Source organism: Myxocyprinus asiaticus, chromosome 6 (assembly GCF_019703515.2).
Source record: "Myxocyprinus asiaticus isolate MX2 ecotype Aquarium Trade chromosome 6, UBuf_Myxa_2, whole genome shotgun sequence".
Lineage (NCBI taxonomy): Eukaryota > Metazoa > Chordata > Actinopteri > Cypriniformes > Catostomidae > Myxocyprinus > Myxocyprinus asiaticus.
In genome coordinates, this window is record NC_059349.1 from 33,478,457 (window position 1) to 33,506,294 (window position 27,838).

At 37.4% G+C, this 27,838-nt stretch overlaps 1 protein-coding gene across 1 annotated transcript; it reads left to right on the forward strand.

Moving 5' to 3' along the window:
* Window positions 1–566: 566 nt before the first annotated feature.
* Window positions 567–27,837, forward strand: LOC127442136 (progressive ankylosis protein homolog B-like). The gene is made up of 12 exons (XM_051699974.1): window positions 567–1,070; window positions 4,574–4,790; window positions 7,584–7,702; window positions 16,966–17,049; window positions 19,024–19,194; window positions 19,645–19,779; window positions 20,470–20,562; window positions 21,499–21,594; window positions 23,695–23,824; window positions 24,556–24,679; window positions 24,835–24,934; window positions 26,466–27,837. The coding sequence occupies exons 1-12, from the start codon at window positions 975–977 to the stop codon at window positions 26,604–26,606; spliced, it is 1,506 nt and encodes a 501-aa protein (XP_051555934.1). The 5' UTR covers window positions 567–974; the 3' UTR covers window positions 26,607–27,837.
* The last annotated feature ends 1 nt before the right edge of the window (window position 27,838 follows it).

The window sequence follows — 27,838 nt, forward strand, 5'->3', positions numbered from 1 at the left end:
CTGTCAAATCTGTTGAAGGCTTTTAGAATAACATTTAAGAAAAAAAAAGTCCGTGTTTCTCACTTCATGCTCATAGTTTTGAATGAATACATCACATTCAGTCGAGCGGTCACATACGGTCCAGTCGCACAAATATTTCACGTATCCAAAGCTTAAATCAGATCTGAATTTCCGCCTGTGCAGATGGTAGGAATTTCACACAGCTGCAGTGTGACAATCCATTTGAAATGACTGACTTCTGATCTGTCATCTGTCCTTTATCGGAAGCAGTGAAAAGGCGGCTTCAGTCCAGTAAGACGAAAGAAATTGTTCTGCAAAAATGTAACGAGTACTTGAATATGAGTACTTTTCAAGTTTAAATAAAATTGTAAGATCTTGTAAAAAGTACTAATTTTTCCTTTGGAAATGTAATTAAGTAAAAGTACAAGTATTAAGTTTAAACTGCACTCGAGTAAAGTACAAATCCCAAAAAATAATACTTAAGTATTTTTACTCAATTACTTTACACCCCTGTTTTTGTTTAAGGGAGATCTCTCTGCACACAGCCGGTGACGTTTAGGAGAGGAGTGGCCTTTTTGCATCGACCGTACCCCACGTGTTGTTAAGGATGATGAATTATGTACAGTTAACCGAGTGGTCATCTACAGCAGAACAAGCTTCCGCGACTTCAATATCGGCATTATATGGCATTACACTTGCACTGCACTTAATCGAGGCGGGCGAATATATGTAGTGATCTTCCTCTTCACTGATGACTGAACAATGGAGAAGCTGTCAGCAGAAATTTCTGGCGACCCTCCTATTTTCCCATGCATTCGATCATTGTTTATGATGCTGTTGTTGTGTAGGAGGGCAGGGACGGACCTGATCTCGGCGGATTTCTGCTAGAAAACACTCAACGTGCTGTGAGCGGCCTCGCATCCTTCTAGATCCAAGCAGCTGATGTTGGCAGTGCTGCCGTCCTCCCGGCGAACATGGTCAAATCCCCAGCTCTCACACACTACTGGCCTCTCATCCGATTCCTGGTGCCGTTGGCAATAACTAACATTGCCATCGACCTCGGCGAACAGGCAAGTGTGAATTCTTCGTTTAATACAGCGCTGCCGTTGTTAATTTGACGTAATATTTGTTTTGCATCCCTGTATAGCGCCGTACACGTTTATCTTGGAGATGGACACTGCAGCAGTGGCATCCTTATGACATCCGTGGCTATTGCGATATTGTATATGTTTAAAATAACCTATGGTTTATAGTTGCGATCCTGTGCGTTTGTTTAGGAAGGAAATTATATGATTGGCACAACTGGGATTCCACGGCGACCCTTTGTAAACAGGGCATCACAAACGATGAGCCGATCAGCTGTGTGTGTTCGTCAACAGCTGGCCATACAGCGCATCCAATAACATGCCACACTGAACAATGCAAAAGCAATCTGACAGAAATGAATGTGCACTTTTGGATGGGCTAATTTGTAATGGATTGTCACCTCTGTGTGAACTGGCCTTGTTTTTGTCAACCATTTACAAATAGTTTTATCACAGTCATGACGTTTCTGAACTGCCTTTGGCTGTAAAACCACTAAACCATTACCTGCTCATATGTTTTATTAATGTCATTAAATATTGACCGTGTTGCCCTCTCAAAAAAGGGCCATGATGCCCCTAAAAAAAGGCATGATCAAATTTTAATATCTACCATTAGTTTATTGTCATATTAAACTTAATTCATGCACAAGCAAGAGAATACCAATATTATACTGCAAAATGTCAACTTCATGTAGAAACATCTAAATTAACTGGTTTGAAGTCTTATTTAATATCATTTAGTCAACCAGAATACATTAGTTTACACCATCAAAACAAATTTAAGGATTAAATCAGGAAGAAAAAGGAATGTTCCTGGTTCAATACAAGTTAAGATCAGTCGACAGCATTTTTGGCATAATGTTGATTACCACAAAAATGTATTTCAACTCGTTTCTCCTTTTCTTTAAAAAAAAAAAAGCAAAAAAAAGCAAAAATCTAGGTTTTAATGAGGCACTTACAATGGAAGTGAATGGGGGCCAATTTTTAGAGGGTATAAACACAGAAATGTGAAGCTTATAATTTTATAAAAGCACTTACATTCATTCTTCTGTTAAAATGTGTGTATTATTTGAGCTGTAAAGTTGTTTAAATTGCCATTTTTACAGTTTTAGGGCTTGTTGACATTACATCGTCATGGTAATGAAGCTGTAAAATTGGCTATAACTTTACTAACTATAAAAGGTTAGTAAGTGATTTTTATCACAGTAAAATCACATTTGCATGCATATCCTTTAAGTCTTGTGGTTATACTTTTGAAAAACGGAGTATTTTAATGTTACAAAATTGGCCCCCATCTACTTCCATTGTCCCCATTCACTTCCATTGCAAGTGTCTCACTGGAACCTCGATTTTTGCTTTTCTTAAAGAAAAGAAGGAACGAGTCGAAATTAATTTTTGTGGTAATCAACATTATGCCACAAATGCTGTTGATTGAGTTCAACTTGCATTGAACCCGGAATATTCCTTTAAGGTAGCACTTGCAGGTTACCACTTTTTACAGTGTAGATTTAAACACATTATTCAGTTTTATGGTAAATGAAAAAAGGCGGAAATAAATGTAGCCTAAATAAATGATGTGTTTTTGAAATTAGAATGGATTGAACAGACATTCACTGAAATATTATTCTTATTATGAAACTGGAACGAAACACTTTCTTTTGGTTCTTCTTTGATACTTATTCATTTTTCAGAATCAGAAATGGCAGAAATAAGAAATAAGAGCAGGAACTCTAATAGCCAGACTGCCCACAGTAACAGACAATCATTATCTCTCTGCACATTGTTGTAAGGCGTTAGAGATGAACTGGCAGACAGAGACAGTCAGAAAAAGACAGCAGATAAGGAGAGGTAGTGTGCATTCTCACGTCCTTTTTAATTCCTCTATTTTACAGGTCTTGCTGCTTAACAAAGATGTTGTCATAACATAATGAGAATTTTTTTTACAGTGTAGTTTTCTTAAAGGCATATTTGAGGTTCAATACAAGTTAAGCTCAGTCGACAGCATTTGTGGCATAATATTGATTACCACAAAAAATTCTTTTGACTCATTCCTCCTTTTCTTTAAAAAAAGCAAAAATCCAGGTTACAGTGAGGCACATACAATGGAAGTGAATTGGCCAATTTTTTGAGGGTTTAAAGGCAGAAATGTGAAGCTTATAATTTTATAAAAGCACTTACATTAATTCTTCTGTTAAAACACATGTATTATTTGAGCTGTAAAGTTGTTTTAAATCGTAATTTTTACAGTCGTTGTAGGGGTTTAGGGTTTGTTGACATTACATTGTCACGCCAACAAAGATTGCAAACTTGGCTATAACTTTACATAGTAAAGGTTAGTAAGCGATTTTATCACACTAAAATCATGTTAACACACATATTGTTTATATCTTGTGCTATACTTTTGATATAGTGAGTATTTTAACATTTACACATTGGCCCCATTCACTTCCATTGTAAGTGCCTGACTGGAACCTTGATTTTTGTTTTTTTTAAAGAAAAGGAGGGTTGAGATGAAATAAATTTTTGTGGTAATCAATTTATGTCTTGTATTGAACCTGGAATATTACTTTAAGACAAAATAAATAAATAAATAAGTCTGTGAAATTGTTAGTGTTAAAAAAAAAATTTAGGGTCAAGGACAGGGTATCAAAAGTTATTTAATACTAAAGTAACTTTGCTTGTGTACATCTCAGCATTTTTCCATCAGCTTTGACATATGCCACATTTCCAAGTCACTCAATTACGTGTTTGATGGGGATATATTCTTGCATGTGTTTTTCCAGGGAGCAATTTTACTACTATATTTTCACTATACAATCTGTCACTGAGATACTCTGGAGTGTAGGTACTACTACCACCATTGTCCTTTGTTAAAGATTTGTGTCACGCTGGGAGTTTACAATTGTCCTGTTAATACCGATCATAGTTTTCATGTATTTTTTTTTTTTTGGTAGAATGTTCCATGAATCAATCTGAACTTATAACCATTCTTCTTCTTTATATGCTGTGCTCAACAATGTCATTTAATAGTGTTTTAACAGAGATTTTGTACTGCTAAATTTTGCAGGGCAAGGCACACAGTGAAGCTGTGAAGTTTGTTATGGGTTGTATTCTCACACATTTGAATATTTAAGAGATAGAAACTCATTAAAGAGTCAGTTCTGGGCCAGTGGTCCTGTGTAATATGAACATACTCAGTGTGGCAAATACCGATCCACGGATTTGGATCTTTAGTTGGGGGGACTAATAAAAGGCATTTAGTTAGTTGATACATGTGTAGTGTTGTATAAAACCCTCTTTGTGTGGAGGAATCCCATGAGGAGTGATAGTTCTTCCTTTCAATGCATCCCTCACCATCAGAAAATAGATAATGTGGCTAGATCTAGAACTCTTATCTAGTCAAACAGCCACTCTACTGTATTGCTTGTTTTTGTATAATGGTGAAAAAATAAATCATATATCTGTATAATTTCTCTCTTTCTTTATAGGCTTTGAACAGGGGAATAGCAGCAGTCAAAGAGGATGCAGTGGAAATGCTGGCCAGTTATGGCCTGGCCTACTCCCTCATGAAGTTCTTTACAGGTCCTATGAGCGACTTCAAGAATGTAGGGCTGGTATTTGTCAACAGCAAGCGGGACCGAACCAAGGCGGTCCTCTGCATGGTTGCAGCAGGAACTGTGGCTATCATTTTCCACACTCTTATTGGTCAGTATTCCAGTTTTTCCCTTCATTTCCCTCTCTTCATCTGTCACTCTGCCTCTGTTCTTGCCTTTTTCTTTCCTTATTCACTTTCCACTGGATAACATATCTGTGTTATTTATTGTAACTGTGCTGCATGCCTGGTTTTTATAAAGCATGGAGGGAACATTGTTATGTTTTGCACTTCTCCAAACAAATATGTCAGTCAGTCAGTGTTGTGACTGGAGAAACACCTTCTCTCATCTCAGGCAGGCCTAATGAGGTCCCACTGATCATACCAGATGTGTCATGAGTTGTAATTGTCGTCTAGAAAAATTACTTCTCAAAGGAACATTGTGTTCCAAGCAAGATTTCATCCATGGTGTTGACGAAAGGTTTTTTTGTCAAGTTATCACACGCATGTTCTGCAAACTCTCTTTGAATAGGCAGACCTCTCTCAAACAAACTCTGTCCAAACTTTCCCGCACAGAGGTAGATTGTTTATTTTTGGATTTTTGTTCACCCTCCATAATTATATTGTCCTTAAACAAACTGTGCAAAATACTGCACTCCTACACGGCAGAAAATAAGTTAAATTCTGCCTCCCACATTTACCAAATTACAAATAGTTATGTTGGTTGGGTTGTGGTTAAAAAGGGTCCAGTTATCTTTAGAAAGTCTATTTAAACAATCTACATTCAGAGCTAGAAATCAGGATCAGAGCTGCTTTCTCCCACTCTCTAGTGCCCAGATGGCAGTTACTGTTACTTGTTTGAGTGCTCGTCCATGGACAAAACAGTGACAGGTAGAGAGAGAATGTTACCATGGTAAATCTGATAGATACAGGATATAGTCCCTTTGCACAGTCATTCAGTTTGAGCTGTGCCTGTCTGTGGAGCACTTCGCTGCACACGTTCTAGAGAGACAGGAGACATGAAAACTTTTGTGTCTTTGTGTCAGTTTTAGCAGAAAGCAGCATGTACTTCAGTAGAGTCAACAAAGCTTCATTGGCAGGATTGTCTACATTTACAGTGTATACAGTACTTGCAGTACTGGAATAAACAATAGAGAAAATAAATTGGGTGAAGTAAATAATGAAATAAAAGCAATGAAAGAGAAAATTAAAGAAAGAGACAAAAAAATTGGGATACATTTACATACAAATTACACTGTATAGTACATGCCAAATATGCAGGGTTGGGAGGGTTACTTTTGAAATGTATTCCACTACAGATTACAGAATACATGCTGTAAAATGTAATTTGTAACGTATTCCGTTAGATTACTCAAGGTCAGTAATGTATTCTAAATACTTTGGATTACTTCTTCAGCACTGGTAGATTTTTTCACTTGTTTTGACTATAAAAACTCTGCCAGTACAGTAAGACAAAATGCACATGTTAAAAATACATTCTCTGAAAAACCTAAATATCTTATGCAGTGTTGTTTCTAAAACAAGATAAATCTAATCGATCTTGTTTTAAGGATTTTTAGATATTTTTACAGGAAAACAATACAAATATTATTTTCAAGAATATGATTTTTGCCCTAATATCAAAGGTCTTACTAGAAAAAAAGGAATTATGATCTAACGTGAATTTTCTTGATAAAAAAATATGATCGTGCCTGGTAACATGTGCATGTAAAATGGCTAGAAATAACATTTTAACTTAGCGTAAAGATGACAATTTACACAAGGATTATTTCTATTTCTTCTGCTCCAAACTTACTTCAAACTTACTTCTCTGTCTGCTCGTATGAATGTAACACATCATAAGAAAGTGTTTCACCGCTGTTCAGATGCACTTTGGATCACATCATTTATATGTATAAATGTTTTCCAACTGAAAGGATGAAATATTAAATGAAACAATTGACAATAAAATGCAAAGTAATCTCTTCAGTAATCAAAATACTTTTTGAATGTAACTGTATTCTAATTACCAATGATTTAAATTGTAACTGTAGTGGAATACAGTTACTTATATTTTGTATTTTAAATACGTAATCCCGTTACATGTATTCTGTTACACCCAACCCTGTAAATATGGTCTATATACTGTATAATTTGAGACATGAAAACTTCATGTCTTTGCATGTCATTTGGAGTAAGGTAAACATATTGAACAAAGAGAACATTTACTTTAGTAGATTCAGAGAAAACAAAGCTTTAGTTGCATGCTTGTCATCAATTAAATTAATGCCAAAACGTGTACAGTACTTACAGTATCAAAATAGACAACAGAAATAAAATAAAAAAATACAAATAAATCTGGTGAATTAAATAATGAAATATGGGAAATAAAGGAGAAAAATATAAAAGGGACAAGAATAAAATCAATATTATAATTTATTAATTTATTATAAATTATATTAGATAAATATAAATTATTTTAAATACATGAAAATAAATTGTGTGGATTAAATAAAATGAAATGAAGGAGAAAATGAAGTAAAAAATAAAAACAAAGATATTTGCATGCTTGTCAGCTTTTACAGTAATGCCTAACATGTAGAGTACTTATAGTAACGAAATAGAAAATACAGAGAGAAAAAAATAGGGTGAAGTAAAAAAACAAGGATGAAATGAAATAAAATAAATATTAAGTGAATATATAATAAAGTACATATCAAATAAATACAAATTAATTATTTTTAAATTAAATGAATTTACATCCAAAATATAGTACATACAAAAATATGGTCTATACATAATATAGTCACTTGTATCAGTTTTGTTTTTTTATCACCAGCACTGTATATTATTTTTTCATTAGAATTTTACACATATTAATCCTGTTGTCACATTTCCTTATTTAGCCTACACTGATCTGGGCTATTACATCATTAACAAACTGCATCATGTGGATGACTCTGTGGGGAGTAAAACCCGGAAGGCGTTTCTCTATCTGGCTGCATTTCCTCTGCTTGATGCCATGGTAAGTGCATCGTGACATCATAACCCTCTCTGCAGATACAGTTGAAGTCAGAAGTTTACATAAACCTTAGCCAAATACATTTAAACTCAGTTTTTCACAATTCCTGACATTTAATCATAGAAAACATTCCCTGTCTTAGGTCAGTTAGGATCACTACTTTATTTTAAGAATGTAAAATGTCAGAGTCACGTGACGCCATGCGATGATCGGACGTGTGAACGGCGAGCTCTGCACTTTTAATGACACTTTTAATGACATAAACCGATGAGATTCGAAACACTGTTCCATAACTGTTCTAGGAGGACAAAGAGTTCGAAATCCTCAGGCTCTGGAGACATTGAAGGACACTTACATTGGTGGCCAAAAATATTGCCACCCTGGGTAAATATGAGCAAAGAAGGCTGTGAAAAAAAATCTGCATTGTTTACCTTTTGATCTTTCATTCAAAACATTCACAAAAATCTAACCTTTAATTGAAGTAAAACAACTGAAAGATGGGAAATATCTCATTATTAAATAAATATTTTTCCCAAAACGTATTGGCCACAATTATTGGCACCCCTAGAAATTCTTATGAGTAAAATATAGCTGAGTATATTCCCATTCATATTTTAAAAAAATTACTGCACCTGGGTGGCTAGGAACATGAAATTGTTCAGCCATGACTTCCTGTTTCACAAGGGTAAAAATATGAGGTGTAACTCAGGCCAAATTCCATTAATCATCAATCACAGTGGGTCAAGACTAAGAATATAGTTCTGATGTGCGGCAAAAGGTTGTTGAGCTTCACAAAATGGGAAGAGGCTATAAGAAAATAGCCAAAGCATTGAAAATGCCCATTTCCACCATCAGGGCAATAATTAACAAGTTCCAATCAACTGGAGATCTTAAGAATCGGCCTGGAAAAGGACGTGTGTCTATATTGTCTCCACACACAGTGAGGAGGATGGTTCAAGTGGCCAAAGAATCTCCAAGGATCACAGCTGGAGAATTGCAGAAAGTAGCTGGGTCTTGGGGTCAGAAAGTCTACAAGTTGTTTGGGAGCGTTTCAAGAAAAACAACAAACTCAAGTGTCTTCAGTTTGCCAGACACTACTGGAACTTCAAATGCTTCCAGGTTCTGTGGTCAGATGAAACAAAAAAAAATCGCTTTTTGGCAGCGAACACCAGAGATGGGTTTTTCGCACACAGAGATGCAGAAGTACCCAATGCCCACGGTTAAATGTGGTGCTGGATCTTTTATGTTGTGGGGCTGTTTTTTTGGCAGAGGTCCTGGACATCTTGTTCAGATACATGGCATCACTGTCTCTAAAAAATGAAAACCTGGCTTCCTTTGCCAGAAAGCTTAAAATGGGCTGTGGTTGGATCTTCCAGAAGGACAATGATCCAAATCATCAAAATCAACACAAAAATGGGTTTTCTGCTGACAAGGTTCTGCCGTGGCTATCCCAGTCCACTGACTTGAACCCCATTGAAAATTTGTGGGGTGAACTGAAGAGGAGTCCACCAACATGGACCTCTGAATTTGAAGGATCTGTAGAGATTCTGTATGGAGGAATGGTCTCAGACCCCTGCCAGGAAAAGACTCAGAGCTGTTATCTTGGCAAAGGGAGGTTGCAAAAAGTATTGAATAAAAGGGTGCCAATAATTATGGCCAATGCATTTAGGAGAAAAATATTTATTTAATAATGAGATATTTTCCCTGTTTCAATTGTTTTACTTCAATTAAAGGTTAGATTTTTGTGATTGTTTTTTTTTATTTTTATTTTTTTAATTTTTTTATGAATGATCAAAAGTTTATTTTCACAGACTTCTTTGCTCATATTTACCACGGGTGCCAATATTTTTGGCCACCACTGTACGTGCTGAAGTTGACGCCCATGAGCAGGCCGTGAGCCTGGGTGTCGGTTTGGTTGGAGAGGTGTGGGAGGTGCGGCGGGGGATGCTGGGCATGTCAGCAATGCTGATGAAGGACGTTGCTGTCTTGGAGAATCCTGCTGTGATGCGTTGGTCGATCACTGCCATGGAGGCAAAGTTCAATGAAGTGGTTGCAAGAGTGGGGGATATCAAGAAACAGATAGATTATCTGGAGTCATTGGAGAGGGAATTATCTGCTAATTCGCTGGCGACCAGGGTGGATTTGGAGCATGTCTGGGAGAAGTTGGAGGACGTGGAGAACTGTAGCCAGCGGAGTAACGTCTGTTTCGTCGGAATTCCTGAGGGCAGGATATGGTGAAATTCCTAGATGGGCTCCTTCCGAATCTGCTCGACATAGCAGGCAATAAACTGGAAATCGAGCAAGCTCACAGGGTTCCTGCTTGGCGAGCCACAGAGGGAGGCAGGCCCCAATCAATTCTGGCCAAATTTCTGAGATCATCCGATAAAGATCTTGTGTTACGTGAGGTGAGGAGTAAGGAAGGCTTTCTTGGAAAAATCACAGCATTTTCTTGTTCCCAGACTTTGCAGATTCGTCGAGAGGGACGTGATCAATTCAAGGAATGCAAGAAACGTTTACATCAACGGAAGGTCGCTTTTGCACTGATATTCCCGGCCAAGTTGAGAATAGATGCTAAGGAGGGCCGTAAAACATTCACATGCCCACAGCAAGCAATGTCCTTCATAAAGTCAATGGAGTGAGTAAGTCATCTTGTGGTACTCACTTTGCAGCTGAGTGGACTGACTCACTGAACATTCATTTGATTGTTTGAGGAAACTGAGCATTTTTGTTTGTGCTGGTTCTGCCTAGCGGCTGGAGTTTGTTTTGTAGAGTAACACACCTTCAGGACAGTTTTATGGATGAATCTACATCTTTGTACTTATTCCTCTTATTGGCTGGAGTTTGTTTTGTGGAGTATTTCTTGCAAAGACATTGGATTGATTAAGTAATTTTCCTTTACTCATGTTGCAGCCAAGTGGACCGGCTCACTGAACATTTGCTTGACTGTTTGAAGAATCTGTGTGCTTTTTTTGTGCTGGTTCCACCTAGCGGCTGGAGCTTATTTTATAGAGTATCACACCTTCAGGACAGTTTTGTGGATGGATCTGCACGCTCTTTGTGTTTATTCCGCCTATTGGCTGGAGTTTGTTTTGTAGATTATCTTTTGCTGTGTAATTCTGTCTCACAAAATTTGTATAGAAACACCGGACTTGAGTAATCCGATGGCAAAGTTGTTGCGTAGGCGTGCATGGATTGTTTGACTTTGGAGAGATGGACGCCAGTTGGCACTGTCGTGCGCGGGGTTAATGCGCACGTTTTTCTTTTTTCTGTTTGTTTTGTTCTTGGGTAAGTTCGGGTTTTGATGGTCACACCAATGTTGGAAAGTGGTCTTTATAATCTTGTTTATGACACACAATCTATTTTTTCTTATATGTCAAAATGTGAAATATTAATATGAGTGCATTTTCTCTCTCCACATGGAATGTGAATGGTTTGGGGCACCCCATAAAAAGAAGGAAGGTTATTTATCTTCTTAAGCGTAAGAAATATGATATAGTGTTTCTTCTGGAGGCGCACCTTTCTCAACAGGAAGCTGAAAAATTTGGAGGGATGTGGGGTGGACATTATTTTTGCAGTGCTGGCTCGAGTAAGAGCAGGGGAGTCATTATGCTGATAAGTAAACATCTACAATTCAAATGTCTCAAACAGAGTAAAGATAAATTGGGAAGAGTCATTGTTGGTTTGGTTGAAATTCAGGGATAAAGTTTTATTCTGGCTAATATTTATGCACCTAATGCTGATGATCTGGGCTTTTTTATAGATCTTGAGGCCATGTTGCAGGCTGCTGGCACCCCTCATGATGTAATGTTGGGAGGAGACTTTGATCTTTTGATGGACTCAGTCCTTGATCATGGTGAAGCAGGGGTGTGCAAGCCCCCTAAAGCAACACTGATGCTTCACAGGATGTGTAAAAATGGTCTTACAGATATTTGGAGACTTTTGAACCCATCTGGTAGGGACTATACATTTTTTTCATCAGTCCATAAGATTTACTTGATCCGCCCCTCCAGATCGTCATTGTTGCCCCGCCTCTTAGGGCTGCCCTTCAGCCAGGCTCACAACGTGAGTTGGGCAGGAGAGCGAGAAGAGGTGCATAATTAATACGCTTCATTCTGACAGCGGTGAATGAAGCACACCTGATGGGAATAATGCTTCATCACCGCTGTCTTTAAAACGCAGAGCGCACCTCTTCTCGGGGAGCCGGCTTATAATCTCCATGTGTGCACACACTGGCATCCTCGCACGCTCAGGACCAGAGCTGGGAGTGTTCGGAGTTGGACGTGCTGCCAGACCTGTTCATTGGACCCCTGGATGCATTAATGAGTCGCCGGGGGTGAACAGCTCACGTCGCCGCCGATGGGCTAGATGCTGGGCCGCCTTCCCCTCACACCTGCCGCGGGCCTGGGTAGACAGGCTGCCAAGGACGCCGCCGCCCCTCGCACCATGGACCCTGGAGGGGAGCGTGAGCGGCCGAGGGACCCAGCTCATGCCTGGGCCATTCTATGGACACTACCCCACCCTTCACAGAGCCCCGTCTCACCACGAGGATGCCAGATTCCCCCTTTATTATGAACACTATTCCCCCTTGGACACTTTATTACCCCTTTTATAGACATGTTATTTTTATTATTATTTCCAATAAATGCCTCTCCGAGGCTTGACGCCACACCCACTGTGTCTGTCTCTTGCTCACTCCACAGTTATTAAAATGAATTGTATTCCAAAATTCAACTATCTGCTACAGTCTCTCCCAATAGATGTCCCCCTCTCGTATTTCAAGCAATTTTATAGCGTAGCGAAGTCCTTTATTTGGAATGGTAAACATCCCAGATTACATTTCAGGAAGTTACATATGCCGATTGACAAAGGTGGGCTAGGCCTACCCAAAATTGTATTTAATTATTATGCATTCAGTCTCAGACATTTGGCTCATTGGTCGCTTCCACCTGAGAGAGTCCCTCCCTAGTTTTGTATTGAACAGGAAGTTCTTGCTCCTATTTCACCATTGCAAAGCCTTTCTATCAAACCAACCGGAGAAGTTAAGTTACACCCCTTTATCTCGCATTTGCACTCAGTATTGACAAAAGTGTCCAGAGTGTCCAGAATTCGGACATTTATTTAAATGTTGCCTTGAGCATATGGATGAACCCAAAATTATGTATTAATAAGTCCCATTTTTGCTGGTCAGAGTGGATTGTGTGGGAGGTTAATACGCTCGGTGACCTATATGAGAGTGGATTGTTGAGATCCTTTGAAAATATAGTTCAGCATTTTGGGATTCCCATGTCTCAATTCATTAGGTATTTACAGCTGTGCCACCTGTTCTGTACTATTTTTGGGAGTAGCATACACCCCCCTAAAGCGGCAGATACTCTGGGAGTGGTGATTACTGCTTTTGTAAAAGGTCATGAGGCATCAGTGTATTACTCCCTGTTAATTCAGGATCTGGGGGATGGAGCTTCAACTTCTCTTAAGAGATTATGGGAGAAAGATTTAGATTTGGTATTGGAGGAGGGAGTGTGGGCTAGGATTCTAAAAAACGTTGTCTACATCTAGAGATGCAAGGGTGCGCCTTATGCAATTTAAGATTTTACATCGATTCTGTTGGACCCCCTCTAGATTGTATAGGCTTGGTCTTAAAGACACACCCACCTGCTGGCGATGCCAATCAGAAGATGGGGACACAACCCAAGTTTTTTGGTGGTGTGTTAAAATCCAAGAATTTTGGTTGAGGGTTCAGAGTTTTATGTGTGACATATTGGACACTCAAATTTCATTTAGCCTCAGACTCTGTATTTTAGGCAATGGGGCGGTCATTAATATAGGGGATTTATACATAAAAAGTTGGGTCCTAGCCGGAGTTATGATCAGCAGACGAATTATTCTTAGGGGATGGAAGTCGGCTGGAGCACCCTCATTTCAGGAGTGGTGCACAGAGATGGGCGGGATGGCAGCATTTGAGGAGGTGACAAGTAGAAGGCTGAGAAACGTTTTGTTTCTGAGAAAAAAGATTTGTTTAATAGGAAGTGGGGTAGATATTTGGTATTTGGAGGGGGTGGGGGGGTAATTTTATATAATTTGATTCTATGTTTTCTGTTATGTTTATTTAATTTGTTGAAGGGAATCAATAAAAATTATTAATTAAAAAAAAAAGAATGTGAAATGTCAGAATAATAGTAGAGAGAATGATTTATTTCAGCTTTTATTTCTTTCATCACATTCCTAGAGGGTCAGAAGTTTACATACAATTTGTTAGTATTTAGTAGCATTGTCTTTAAATTGTTTAACTTGGGTAGCCTTCTACAAGCTTCTAACAATAAGTTGCTGGAATTTTGGCCCATTCCTCCAGACAGAACTGGTGTAACTGAGTCATGTTTGTAGGCCTCCTTGCTCGCACACACTTTTTCAGTTCTGCCCACAAATCTTTTATTGAATTGAGGTCAGTGCTTTGTGATGGCCAATCCAATATTTTGACTTTGTTGTCCTTAAGCCATTTTGCCACAACTTTGGAGGTATGCTTGGGGTTATTGTCCATTTGGAAGACCCAATTGCGACCGAGCTTTAACTTTTTCCTCCAAACATAACGATGGTCATTATGGCTAAAAAGTTCAATTTTTGTTTCATCAGACCAGTGGAAATTTCTTCAAAAAGTACGATCTTTGTCCCCATGTGCACTTGCAATCTGTAGTCTGGCTTTTTTATGGGGGTTTTGGAGCATTGGCTTTTTCCTTGCTGAGCAGCCTTTCAGGTTATGTTGATATAGGACTCGTTTTATTGTGGATATAGATACTTGTCTACCTGTTTCCTCCAGTATCTTCACAGGGTCCTTTGCTGTTGTTCTGGGATTGTTTTGCACTTCTTGCACCAAACTACTTTCATCTCTATGAGACAGAATGCATCTCCTTCCTGAGTGGTATGATGGCTGCATGGTCCCATGGTGTTTATACTTGCATACTATTGTTTGTATAGATGAATGTACCTTCAGGCATTTGAAAATTGCTCCCAAGGATGAACCAGACTTATGGAGGTCAGCAATTTTTTTCTGAGGTCTTGGCTGATTTCTTTTGATTTTCCCATGATGTCAAGCAAAGAGGCACTGAGTTTGAAGGTAGGCCTTAAAATACATCCATAGGTACACCTCCAAATCAGTACACCTCCTATCAGAAGCTAACTGCCTAAAGGCTTGACATCATTTTCTGGAATTTTTCAAGCTGCTTAAAGGCACAGTTAACTTAGTGTATGTAAACATCTGACCCACTGGAATTGTGATATAGTCAATTAAAAGTGAAACAATCTGTCTGTAAACAATTGTTGTAAAAATTACTCGTGTCATGCACAAATTAGATGTCCTAAACGACTTGCCAAAACTATAGTTTGCTAATATTAAATCTGTGGAGTGGTTAAAAAATGACTTTTAATGACTTCAACCTAAGTGTATGTAAAAATCTGACTTCAACTGTATACAGTTGTAAAATGTGACTGTGAGATCTGGCTCGACTGCTTGGCACAGATGGACAGAGTGGAGCTGAGTGTGTGTGTGTGTGTGTGTGTGTGTGTGTGGCAAGGCCAAGCTTCAGAGCCTGTTCAGATCTGGAAAGGTGTCAAGCTCCTTTGGATGGATAACAGCCCACACAGAACATCTTGTGCTTCTTAATGGAAGTAAAACTGCAGCAATGTCATGCTTAAGGCTGGTCTTCAGTGTTAAAGGCATAGTTCACCCAAAAATGAAAATTCTCTCATCATTTCCACACCCTCATGCCATCTAAGATGTGTGACTTTTTTTTTTCTTCTGCTGAACACAAATGAAGATTTTAAGAAGAATATCTGAGCTCTGTAGGTCCATACAATGCAAATGAATGGTGATCAGGCCTTTAAAGCTCCAAAAAGCAAATAAAATCAGTATAAACGTAATCCATCGGACTCCAGTGGTTTAATCAATGTCTTCTGAAGTGGTCCAGTTGGTTTTTGGTGAGAACAGACCAAAATATATCTCCTTTTTCACTTAACATCTTGACAGCAGTCTCCTTTACAGCGAAAAAGGAATTACATTTTGGTCTGTTCTCACTTCAGAAGACATTGATTTAACAACTGGAGTCATATGGATTACTTTTATGCTGACTTTATCTCCTTTTTGGATCTTCAAAAGCCTGATCACCATTAACCTGCATCTTAGTTTGTGTTTAGCAGAAGAAAGAAAGTCATACACATCTGGGATGGCAGAAGGGTGAGTAAATTATGAGAGAATTTAAATTTTTGGGTGAACTACCCCTTTAAAGGCATAATATTGATTACCACAAAAATTTATTTCGACTCGTTCCTCCTTTTCTTTAAAAAAAGGCAAAAACCGGGGGGCCTGGGTAGCTCAGCGAGTATTGACACTGACTACCACCCCTGGAGTTGCGAATTTGAATCCAGGGTGTGCTGAGTGACTCCAGTCAGGTCTCCTAAGAAACCAAATTGGCCCGTTGCTAGGGTGGGTAGAGTCACATGGGGTAACCTCTTCGTGGTCGCGATTAGTGGTTCTCACTCTCAATGGGGCACATGGTAAGTTGTGCATGGATTGCGGAGAGTAGCATGAGCCTCCACATGCTGTGAGTCTCCGCGGTGTCATGCACAGCGAGCCACGTGATAAGATGCGCAGATTGACGGTCTCAGAAGCGGAAGCAACTGAGACTTGTTCTCCACCACCCAGATTAAGGTGAGTAACCGTGCCACCACGAGGGCCTACTAAGTAGTGGGATTTGGGCATTCCAAAAATTGGGGAGAAAACAGGATAATTTTTTTTTTTTTAAAGGCAAAAACCGAGGTTTCAGTGAGGCACTTACAATGGAAGTGAATGGGGCCAATTTTTGGAGGGTTTAAACACAGAAATGTGAAGCTTAGCATTTTATAAAAGCACTTGCATTAATTCTTCTGTAAAAACGTGTATTATTTGAGCTGTAAAGTTGTTTAAATTGTAATTTTTACAGTCGTTTTAGGGTTTGTTGACATTGCATCATCGTAAAAAAAATGTGCTCCCGTTCACTTCCATTGTAAGTGCCTCACTGGAACCTTGATTTTTGCTTTTTTTAAAGAGAAGAAGGAACGAGTCAAAATGTATTTTTGTGGTAATCAACATTATGCCACAAATGCTTTCGATTGAGCTTAACTTGTATTGAACCTGGAACATTCCTTTAAGTCAATTTTAGAGAGCGTGCTATTAATGGATTAGCATATTGTACTGGATTAGTGACATAGTTGATTGGAGATCTTGTCTGTGGTTTCAGGCCTGGACTCATGCTGGAATTCTTCTAAAGCACAAGCACAGTTACCTGGTGGGATGTGCCTCTATTTCTGATGTCATTGTACAGGTAAGAACCAGATTCATTATTTTGTCATATGATTGGTTGATGTCCATTGATGTGTTTTGAAAATTATCTGGCATCTTTTTGCTCTCACTAGCCATGCTAAGGTTGTGGGTTCAATTCCAACGGAACATGTATAAGAAATATGTATAGCTTTAATGCACTGTAAGTCATTTTGGATAGAAGCATCTGGCAAATGTATAAATGTAAATGTAATAATGGAAGCTATATGGATTTAATGAATAGGGATGAGTGTTCATCTTTTCAGTGTTTTAACATGAATGAACAATATGACTGAGAATAGAAAACGAGGGTACTGAGATACAGAATGTGTCTGGGCGTATACAGTCTTTTACAGTGTTTGTGGAATTTGTTTTTTATAAATTATGTATTTAGATTTGAATTTATAATGGAAGGGCTATATTTATCATTGTCTATGGAAGTACAGTATATTAATGACATATATTTTAAACAAAAAAGCACACTGAATTGCACTAATTGAAAAATAAACACATTGCATTAACAGTGCTTACATTTTGGGGGGGACGCAATTTCATATGGTTGTTTGTTTAAGCTGTGAATATTTCAAATGAAAACATTTCACACCAAATTTCATAATTAAATTGTAATTCAATAATAAATATTCACCTTCTGCATAGTGCTTGCGTTGCGCAGTAAGTGATATCAAACCAAGAAACGGATCCACGCTGTTGGAGAAACAAAACTTTTTTCTTCTTTTATTTGATGTAGATCGCAGACGAAACTGAAACTAGGCCTAAACACTGACAATAAGTGCAGATGACATGCATGGACCTATATTACCTATGACAAGCTCTGAGGGGGAAAATGCACAGTGCACACACACACACATGCACGCGCGTTAGGCAAAGTCACTTGTAATCAAATAATAAATCTTTTAAATTCGCTGCCCAGCATTAGCGTAATCACTGAAGTGAACACTGTTTCATTTGCATATTGTGCGAGAATTGAAGATCGGATTTATACCCGTTTGGCGGAGACCAATTAATGTAGGCAAGGAATGTGCTTATTCAGTCAGATAGCAATCAGGTCAGTATAAATGCATGAAGTTACTAAGTGTAAATACCCCAAATTTGATGGTCCTCATCTGGTTTAAATGTAATTTTAATTAATATATTTCAAAAAACAATAGATAAAAAAGTAATGATGTCTTCAACTGCATTATGCTTAACATACAGAAGGAAAATTTATCATTTTTAATCATATTTCCTCATGAACCAGGAACACTTTGCCCTGACAATTGCCTCATTTAGATACTTTTGTACATTAAACCAGAAGATGACATGCAGAGTAAAGTGGTGTCAAACTGAAAAGAAAAATTTTAAAATGACTTTGTTTATTGTCAAGTTAGTTTAATTTATTTATTAAAACTGGCAGTTGTCCGGGTCCTTTCCATTTTGCTTTTGGTTTTCATAAAGACCGGATTGCACCACATAGTGGTGAAGCCTAGTAGCAAATTTAAGATTGTGCATCGGCACTCTACTGCTTTTCCTTCAGTGCCAGGATTTACAAGGTTGAATTTCCAACCAAAATTTAACTACTGAAATTTTAGAGGTGAATTTGCAAAGCGAAATATAATGGACCGAATATTACCTGTCAAATAATTAAGATGAAAAAAATAAATTGGATTTTATTTTTACGTAATTTTGGAGGGTGAGTATTTATTATTGAAATTTAATGATGAGATTTTGTGCTGTGTTTTCAACTGAAATATTCACAGCTTAAATATACAACCATATGAAATTGCATCCCCAAAAATGCATGCTCTGTTAATGCAATATGTTACTTTTTTCCCCCAAAGACATTTGTCATTAAAATACTTTGATAATTGTCTCTTTAATCAGTTACTGAGTCTTGCATTTTCTCTCTCTCTCTCTCTCTCTCTCTCTCTCTCTCTCACACACGCTCTCTCTCTCACTCTCTTTTTCTCTCTCTCTGTAGATTGTGTTTGTATCTATTTTGCTTCACAGTCATCTGGAGTGTGTGGAGCCCTTGTTGATCCCAATCCTCTCTCTGTATATGGGGGCCTTGGTACGCTTTACTATTGTTGGTTTGGGGTACTACAGGAGCATTCATAACAACATCCCCGACTCCAGTGGACCTGAGGTTGGGGTGCGTACAATTACTCTCTCTTTTTTTTTTTTTCTCGACCAATATGAAACTATTAAACTTTCATTTCAATTTACAAATCAGTCACTATTCACCTGCTCAGAGGAAGATCACAGCTATATTGGTCAGTTCATTGTTTTCATATGATTGGTACTCATTTCTCCTTGCACTAATACCTGTAACCTGTGGTGGTGAAGTGGCAGTGGCATGGTGAGCTAAAGCGCAGAACTGGTAAGCAGGTTGCTGGTTCGATCCCCACAGCCACCACCATTGTGTCCTTGAGTAAGGCACTTAACTTGAGGTTGCTCCGGGGGATTGTCCCTGTAATAAGTGCAATTTGATAAAAGTAAGTCGCTTTGGATAAAAGCGTCTGCCAAATGCATAAATGTAAATGTAACCTGTGATACTCCTAGAACTGCTCTGCTATTTACTGACACTCACTCTGTGTAATAGGGGGATGCCACCATTAAAAAGATGCTGAGCTTTTGGTGGCCATTGGCTCTCATCCTGGCTACGCAGCGGATTAGCAGACCCATCGTCAACTTGTTTGTATCACGAGATCTAAAAGGAAGCACAGCTGCCACTGAGGTTAGCATGTTCCTCTACAAACATAACACACATGCCCTTACAGTATTTAAATACCATATTTCAGTCATATTAGTAATGATATCACTGTTGTTTGCTGTTTGTAATTTACCTTTTTTTTTTATTATATTTTTTCTTTCATTTTCATATAATATTTTTATATATGGATTGATATTAGATGAGCTATCTATTTTTATTTTAACTGAAACTATGAGCTCTAAACAGGGCTGTGCTTTTAATACAATTTGTCATATTTATGATTTCATTAGTGCTACATGGATGGCTGTATTTAATGATTCATGAAGTGAATAAAACTAATTTCATCTGCATAGTTGTTCATCTGGTATAATTAAGTCTTACCTGCTTCCTGGCTCTTACAATGCTTTCTTTATGAGTGCTGCTTTAACGGAACAAATTTGCCATTACATGACATTTGTAGTGTTTTCCCACCTCAGATCTGTTTAGTTTACTCTTACATAGCTTAACATTTACACAATAATTGTATTGTAGAAACATAGAAATGCCAAAAGATATTTATCAGGCTTCATTGTTGCTTTAGTTGTTTTGTGCCAAGCTCTCAGAAATCTAATTTTGCTGAGACACAGCTCAGTTCTACTATATCAGATAATAGTCATTGTAACAGATGAAATCATTTGCATATAATGTTATCAAAACCTTGCTGTTGTTTTCTAGGCAGTCGCAGTTCTCACAGCAACATATCCGGTGGGTCATATGCCGTATGGCTGGCTTACTGAACTTAGAGCTGTTTACCCTGCGTTTGACAAGGTTAGCGATGTCATTGATGTCATTCACAAACGGACAGGTTTTAGTTTTAATCCTTATCCATAGAGAGCTCAGAATCCTTAGTATTACTTATATTTTGGTTTTATACTTCTGTTAAAATAATACAAAAGATCTATGCTTTTTTATTTCTACCATTTCTAAATTAGTTTATATCTTCTACTTTTTCTGTGTGCTGATACCTTTGTTAGCTACAATGTGTCCATTGTCTTGTACTATTTAATGACAGAACAAAAACCTAAAGCCACAGTCCCAGAGGCTGTAATTTAAAAAGACTTCCATTTATGCATTTCTATGTTTATGGATGTTTGCCCTTAGCATGTGCTGAGAAAAAGACCTCTCTGCAGGTGGATGGCCACAAAATAAATAGACTTGCCAGTCTTACATTGTACAGTATTATGCATGCAATATCTGATAGGCCCCGGTCACACAACACTTCGCTTTCCATTCACTCCCATTCAAACGCATCCGAACGTGGGAGACCGGAAACGCAAGCTCATGCGAAGACCATGCGAAGAACGTTTGGTTAACTCTTGCCTGCAAATCTGTATGACGAGAAGACGTGTGACCAACAGAACACTGAAACGTCACACACTGATTGTTGGCTTAATACAAAGAAAACATATTTTAAAGCTATGTGTTTTTATTGTTGCAGGAAAGTGAGTAGACCGTATATTTTAACATTTTGAATATAATATTATTTGCTATTTCTGATTTATTATTTATTAAAATCAGAAGCCCTCGCGCATGACATTATATCCTGGTTCGTTGCGCTGTCCGAAATAATTTTGCATGCTCAAAGTCTAGTGTGACCACCCCTTTAGAAAGCTCAGGTCACAGTTTTCTGCACAAGAATTTATGGCTATAAAAACATAAACTGCTCTCGTCACATCTGCCCTTTTCTTTGTTGTCATGTTCTAGAGTAGCCCAAGCAACAAGATGGCCAACAGTGGAACAATTGTGACCAAGTCCCACATAAGGCGCTTCACTTTTGTTTGTTTGTCTCTTTCTATAACAGTAAGTTCATCCACATAATCAATTTAAAATTTCTGTCCTGGTTTGGCTTTAATCATGCTTGGATTTGTAACTATGTTTTGATAATGGAGTTTAATTGGTTTATTACTTTTTATGCCTATTGAATGTAAAGCCATGTTGCACTTAGCCAACTGTATATTCAGTAAACATTTTTTTTCTTTTATGGTGTTTCAACTTTTATTCTTCTATTATCCCCTAAATTCGAAAAACATTTAACAAAATCAGTTGGTCTCTAATCTAACTACTAAACACATAGTTTAAAGCCAAACTGAATTTAAAGGGATAGTTCACCCAAAAATGAAAAGTCTCTCATAATTTACTCACCTTCATGCCATACCAGATGTGTATGACTTTCTTTTTTTCTGCTAAACGAAGATTTTTAGAAGAATATTTTAGCTCTGCAGGTCCATACAATGCAAGTGAATGGTGACTAGACCTTTTAAGCCCCAAAAATCACATAAAGGCAGCATAAAAGTTATCCATACGACTCCAGTGGTTTAATAAATGTCTTCTGAAGTGATACAATCACTTTGAGTGAGAAATAGCTCAATATTTCAATCCTTTTTTACAATAAATCTCAAGTGAGAGTGAAAGTGGAGATTTATAGTAAAAAAGGACCCGCTTCTGAAGACATGTATTAAACCACTAGAGTCCTATGGATTACTTTTATTCTGCCTTTATGTGATTTTTGGAGCTTGAAAGGTCTGGTCACAATCCATTTGCACTGTATGGACCTACATAGCTGAAATATTATTTTAAAAATCCATGTGTTTAGCAGAAAAAATAAGCAAGTCATACACATCTGGAATGGCATGAAAGTGAGTAAATGATGAGAGAATTTTCATTTTTGGGTGAACTATCACTTAAGGATTGCATTAGGATAGCCTGTCTAGTTGTTGTAAGTGCTTTTAGAGTCAGGCTAAATGATTAATGAATACTCTCTCTGCCTCTATAGTAACAGGGTCAGATCTTCCCTCACTGACCTAGATTAAAGCCTGTGTAGTCTTACACTATAATGAATATTTTTATGCCAGAATTTCACTTCTCTCAGTGAAGTGAAGGAAGAATTGTGGCCACATGGGTCTGTGTCAGTTACAGAGTTATGTTTAATCCCTTATGCAAGAGCTATATCGTTTTGCACAGATGGTCCTCTCTTTTGAAATGTCGCATGAGTGCACTGCTAGGGAAGTGTATCATGGTTTGCAGAGATTTCTTAATTAATTGCACAAAAGCATCTAGATTCTGTGTAAGCATGCTTTTCAAAAGTTGCATTTCCCCTAAAGACTTTATTTGTTATTAAATAGCATTGATGGTTGGCTAATTTTTTTCTGTGAGCTATAACAGGTTAAGTATACATAATGTAAACAGAGGAGTCTTGTGTCCAGATGTGTTCTAGCTTTAAAGTAAATTATACATAATGATACAACATACCACTTAATATGTGGTGCCACTTGATTTCTCCAGGACTTCAATAGGAATAACCTGATTAATGGATACCTTTAACACTTTATTAAGCCAAATGACAAATAAATTAAACCTTCAATTACCTTAGATACACACACTACAGTAAATTTGGACACAAATGATTGAATGGATGTTTCTTATGATCATAAAAACCTTTTGATCTAAGGGCTTATGCTTAAATTGTTTTGTAGACAAATATAAATTGTGCTGACATTAATTTCTTTACCAAATTTTAAAAAACATAGTTTTAATTTTTTGGGGTCACAAATTAATTTCCATACTTATAGTTTTGATACTTTTGCTATTACTCTAAAATGTTGAAAATATTCATAATAAAATTTCAAATTTAGAATTTTAACATGTACAATTTTATATTTATTCTGATGTTGCGTTGGTAATACTGTGTTTACTATAGATTTGATGATTTTTGAGAGTATTATTATTAATAATTTTTATTACATATTATTATGTAACATATTAACATATATATTTTTTAAATGTTTAATAAAATGCTATGTCAATGACATTGCCCTAATTATCAAATTGACTTCCTTGTTTTGTGTGTGCACCATAGAATAATTACAGTCAGTGTAATCTCTGTCTTCCTCTGTTGTGCAGCTCTGCTTTGTGGTGTTCTGGGCGCCACACATTTCTGAGAGGATCCTGGTAGACATTATAGGAGTAGACCATGCCTTTGCTGAGCTATGTGTCACCCCATTACGAATTTTCTCTTTCTTTCCTATTCCAGGTATAGCACTTTTAGTACATTTCCATAAAAACACAAGAATTTTACACAATTAAATAAATAAATAAATAGTTCTTTACTGACCCCAGGACCAAGAACTCCATTGTCTTTCATGTTTCTATAAACAATTGAACATTGAATTTGCTTGGCTAATTTTACAAAAATGTCTCTTTTGAAAAGCTCATGGGAATCAAAGAAGCATGATTTATGGTCTGATGGTGCAGTACATCATCAAATGGACAGATGTTCAGAGGGATACTGGTTGCTCTTTGAAAATGTCCATTTGAAAAGGCAAAGGTTAAGAGTGGTCATGCTTAAGTAACGAAGCCTCCAGGCTTGAAGGGATAGTTCATCCAAAAATGAAAATTCTGTCATCATGTTGTTCCAAACCTGTATGACGTACATTCTTTCATGGATATGTTAGCCAGATTGTTTGCCTCAGTCACCATTCACTTTCATTGTATGGAAAAAAGATGCAATGAAAGTGAATGGTGACTGAGGCTGTCATACAGGTCTGGAACAATATGAGAGTGAGTAAATGATGACAGAATTTTCATTTTGGGGGAACTATCCCTTTATAGAAAGTGAGAGAGAACATACCAGAACAAGAGTACCACAGAACTTTACTTAACATGTATGATTATACAACACTGATGGTAGTGAAATGATATGAATGTAAAATAAAAGTTATCATATGATTGCATGAACTGATTTCTCGATTGTTATGCCAACAGTGACAATGCGTGCTCACCTGACTGGTTGGCTCATGACCCTGAAGAAGACCTTTGTCCTGGCACCCAGCTCCGTTCTGCGCATTATTGTCCTCATTACAAGTCTTATAGTTCTCCCTTACATGGGGTAAGTGTATTACTCTTGGTTGTACAGTAGTAACCTATTGGGATGAAAGTTGAAAAGTACATTTTTATTCTGCTACTTCAGATGGACGTTGCATATTAAAGTATGCTGTAGTATATTGGAAAGCTTTCTTTTTACTGATAACTCATTTTATACAGTGTACATGGGGCTACACTTGGTGTTGGATCTCTGCTGGCTGGTTTTCTTGGCGAGTCTACTATGGTTGCAATCGCAGCATGCTATGTCTACCGAAAACAGGTAAAAGGCACATAGAGGCCTATATGCTCTCTGTCAACTGCTTATTATGACTATCCTGCTTTCTGTTTGGTTAGTGAGTGCCTTTAAAAGGCAGTAACAACTCCATCTGCAATCAGTACTAAAACAAGCACCTCTGAACAAAGACAACAAACAAAGCTGTATACCTGGTAACTCTGCCCATACATTTACAAAGATGACACTTCTGCGGTTTAAGTGTTGCTTTTTATCAATACTGTGTTGTATCTTTTATTTGCGAGCGCACACACACACACACACACACACACACACATGTATATACACTCACTGAGCACTTATGGTCCTAATAAAGTGCCCGACGTGGTCTTCTGCTTTTGTAGCCCAACCTCCTCAAGTGTTTTGCATTCTGAGATGCTGTTCTGCTCACCACAATTGTACAGAGTGGTTATCTGAGTTACCGTAGCCTTTCTGTCAGCTTGAACCACTCTGACCATTCTCCGTTGTCCTCTCTCATCAACAAGGCATTTCCATCCATAGAACTGACGCTCACTGTATGTTTTTTGTTTTTGGCACCATTCTGAGTAAACTCTAGAGATTGTTGTGCGTGAAAATCCCAGGAGATCAGCAGTTACAGAAATACTCAAACCAGCCCGTCTGGCACCAGCAATCATGCCACGGTCTAAATAACTGAGATCACAATTTTTTCCCATTCTGATGGTTGAAGCTCCTGACCTATATCTGCATGAATTTATGCATTGCACTGCGGCCTACATGTTTTCCCCTGGGAACCGAAGTCATGATCTTGGCATAGCTTGTACCATGTTGTACCGCTTGAGCTACAGAAACAGTATTGAGAAGACCAGGGCTAGGTGTCACAAGGGCTATATATCAGTAACTTTAAGGTTTTGAGTCAAAGTCCACTTACATATAAGCTTGTCTAAATATCTTCTCTAGAAGTGGTTTTGTATATTGGCTTCAAACACTTACTTCAAAATGATTGTGAATTTTATTCTCCAAGCTATTACTATTTCAGTATTATAATGTTTTTGTAATGGCTGTTGGGTAAGCTAGTAAATACAATAAAATCACACTGGCATACATTAAGACAAGGGTCAACTATATGATGAAGAAAGATTTAACAAGGTCTTTGGACATTTTTCAAGTATTTTCTTAGGTATTTTGTCAGGCAAAGTCAGGTCAGGGCAAGTTGTCACATTTATATTGAAGGTGGTTATCACGTCTTTAAATGTTGTTAATAAATACAGTTCTTAAAATAAAATAAATCTGTTCACTAAAACAATGGATTTATATTTTGTATATTACCCATTATATTACAAAAAATGTTTTGCGCATCGTATGCTATTTTTTTTACTGATTAAACTTCACTTGTTTTCATTTGTGACAATGTATGCCATGTAGTGTGACACCATACTATTGACCATCATCTTAAATGTTCATTTACAAACAATGAGTTTGTAGTTCAGCTAATTAGCGCTTTGCTGAATTTGTCCGAAAATTAAATTTATATTGGCTTGCTTTCTTTCTACCCACACAGAAGAAAAAGAAAGACTCTGATGAGGACCTGACCATCGATGGGGAGGACTCTGCCCCCATGAATGAGGTCAGGGCCGGGGGGCACATGGATGATATTGTGGAGTTAAGAGAGGAGGATGAGGAAGAACTGGAGGAAGATTGAGCAGTGGATTCTGGGTTGAGCAGGATATGTTGCTTTCCTGGGCAGTGTTCAAATTGCTTACTGTCCCCTGCTGCTGCCCTGTCCCTCCTGCCAGAGTGAGAGAATGCCCAGCTCACCTTTTCAGTGTGCACACAGTTAAAATAAACACACAGAAGGAGATTTAGCAGGTGTCTGCTGCACCGTATCATTGTTGGAAAATTGTTACAATACACACGCAGACATATTAATGCATAAATGTCTTCCAGCTGCCACCAGGTGATTCCTGATGCAGGACAGTGAAGATATTGATTTGTACCAAAGCAATGTTGTTAATTAACTCTTATTTTTCTGTATGCTGATCTTTGATGTGCTGCCGTCCTATATGTTTTGAATCTTGAAAGGAAAGACAACACTAAATGCAGTTATTTCATCGGCTTGGAATATATTTCCTGTTTTTTCTTATTCTTTTTTTTTTTTTTTTTTTACTTTAATATTTAACAGAAAGAAAAGACTTGATAAGATTTTTAGGTCCACGGGCCTGTGACCTGTGTTTTTGTGGCATGTATCATTACAAGAAATGTCAACAGAGGATATAAATGTATATTATGTATATTTACAGATTTAGAATTAATTTGATGGACATATTAGAAAACAACTGTTTCAGAGTGACAAATGGTTGGAGTTTATGGGTCATCTAGACTTTTATTTTTTATTTTAAATATACCATATGTTGTAGGTGTATAAAATATGATACATTTTGTATGGGTGATTTTGTGAAGTCTATTATATCTAAATATTGTTGGAAGAGAAAGAATTGGACTGAGTGTTTTCATTATTTTGTCCATTGCGGTATTTTTATTATTGCTATTTAATTTCATTTGGGCATTTATTTTGTATCTCAGGATGTTTGTGATGGAAAATACACTATAAAGTACTATAAAGTCTAGTTAATGATCCCTACCCCTACTGTATGAGCTGTTTCTCCATGACAAAGATGCACAGCTGTTAAGAATGTCCTAAGCCAGTGTTTGTTTCATTAAGATTGTGGTGAAGTCTGGCTAAACTTGTTCTGTATTTAAGTTTTCCTGGACAATGCAAAGCAGGGAAAATACATGGTAGAAACAAAGCATTTATTACAGTTTGAAAAAAAAAAAAAGTATTTAGTCCTCTGTCATTAAACAGTGAAATGTGGTTTAAAGTGGTCTACAGTAAGGTTCTTATGTTATTATGTCTATTAAAATGAAGAAAAGAGT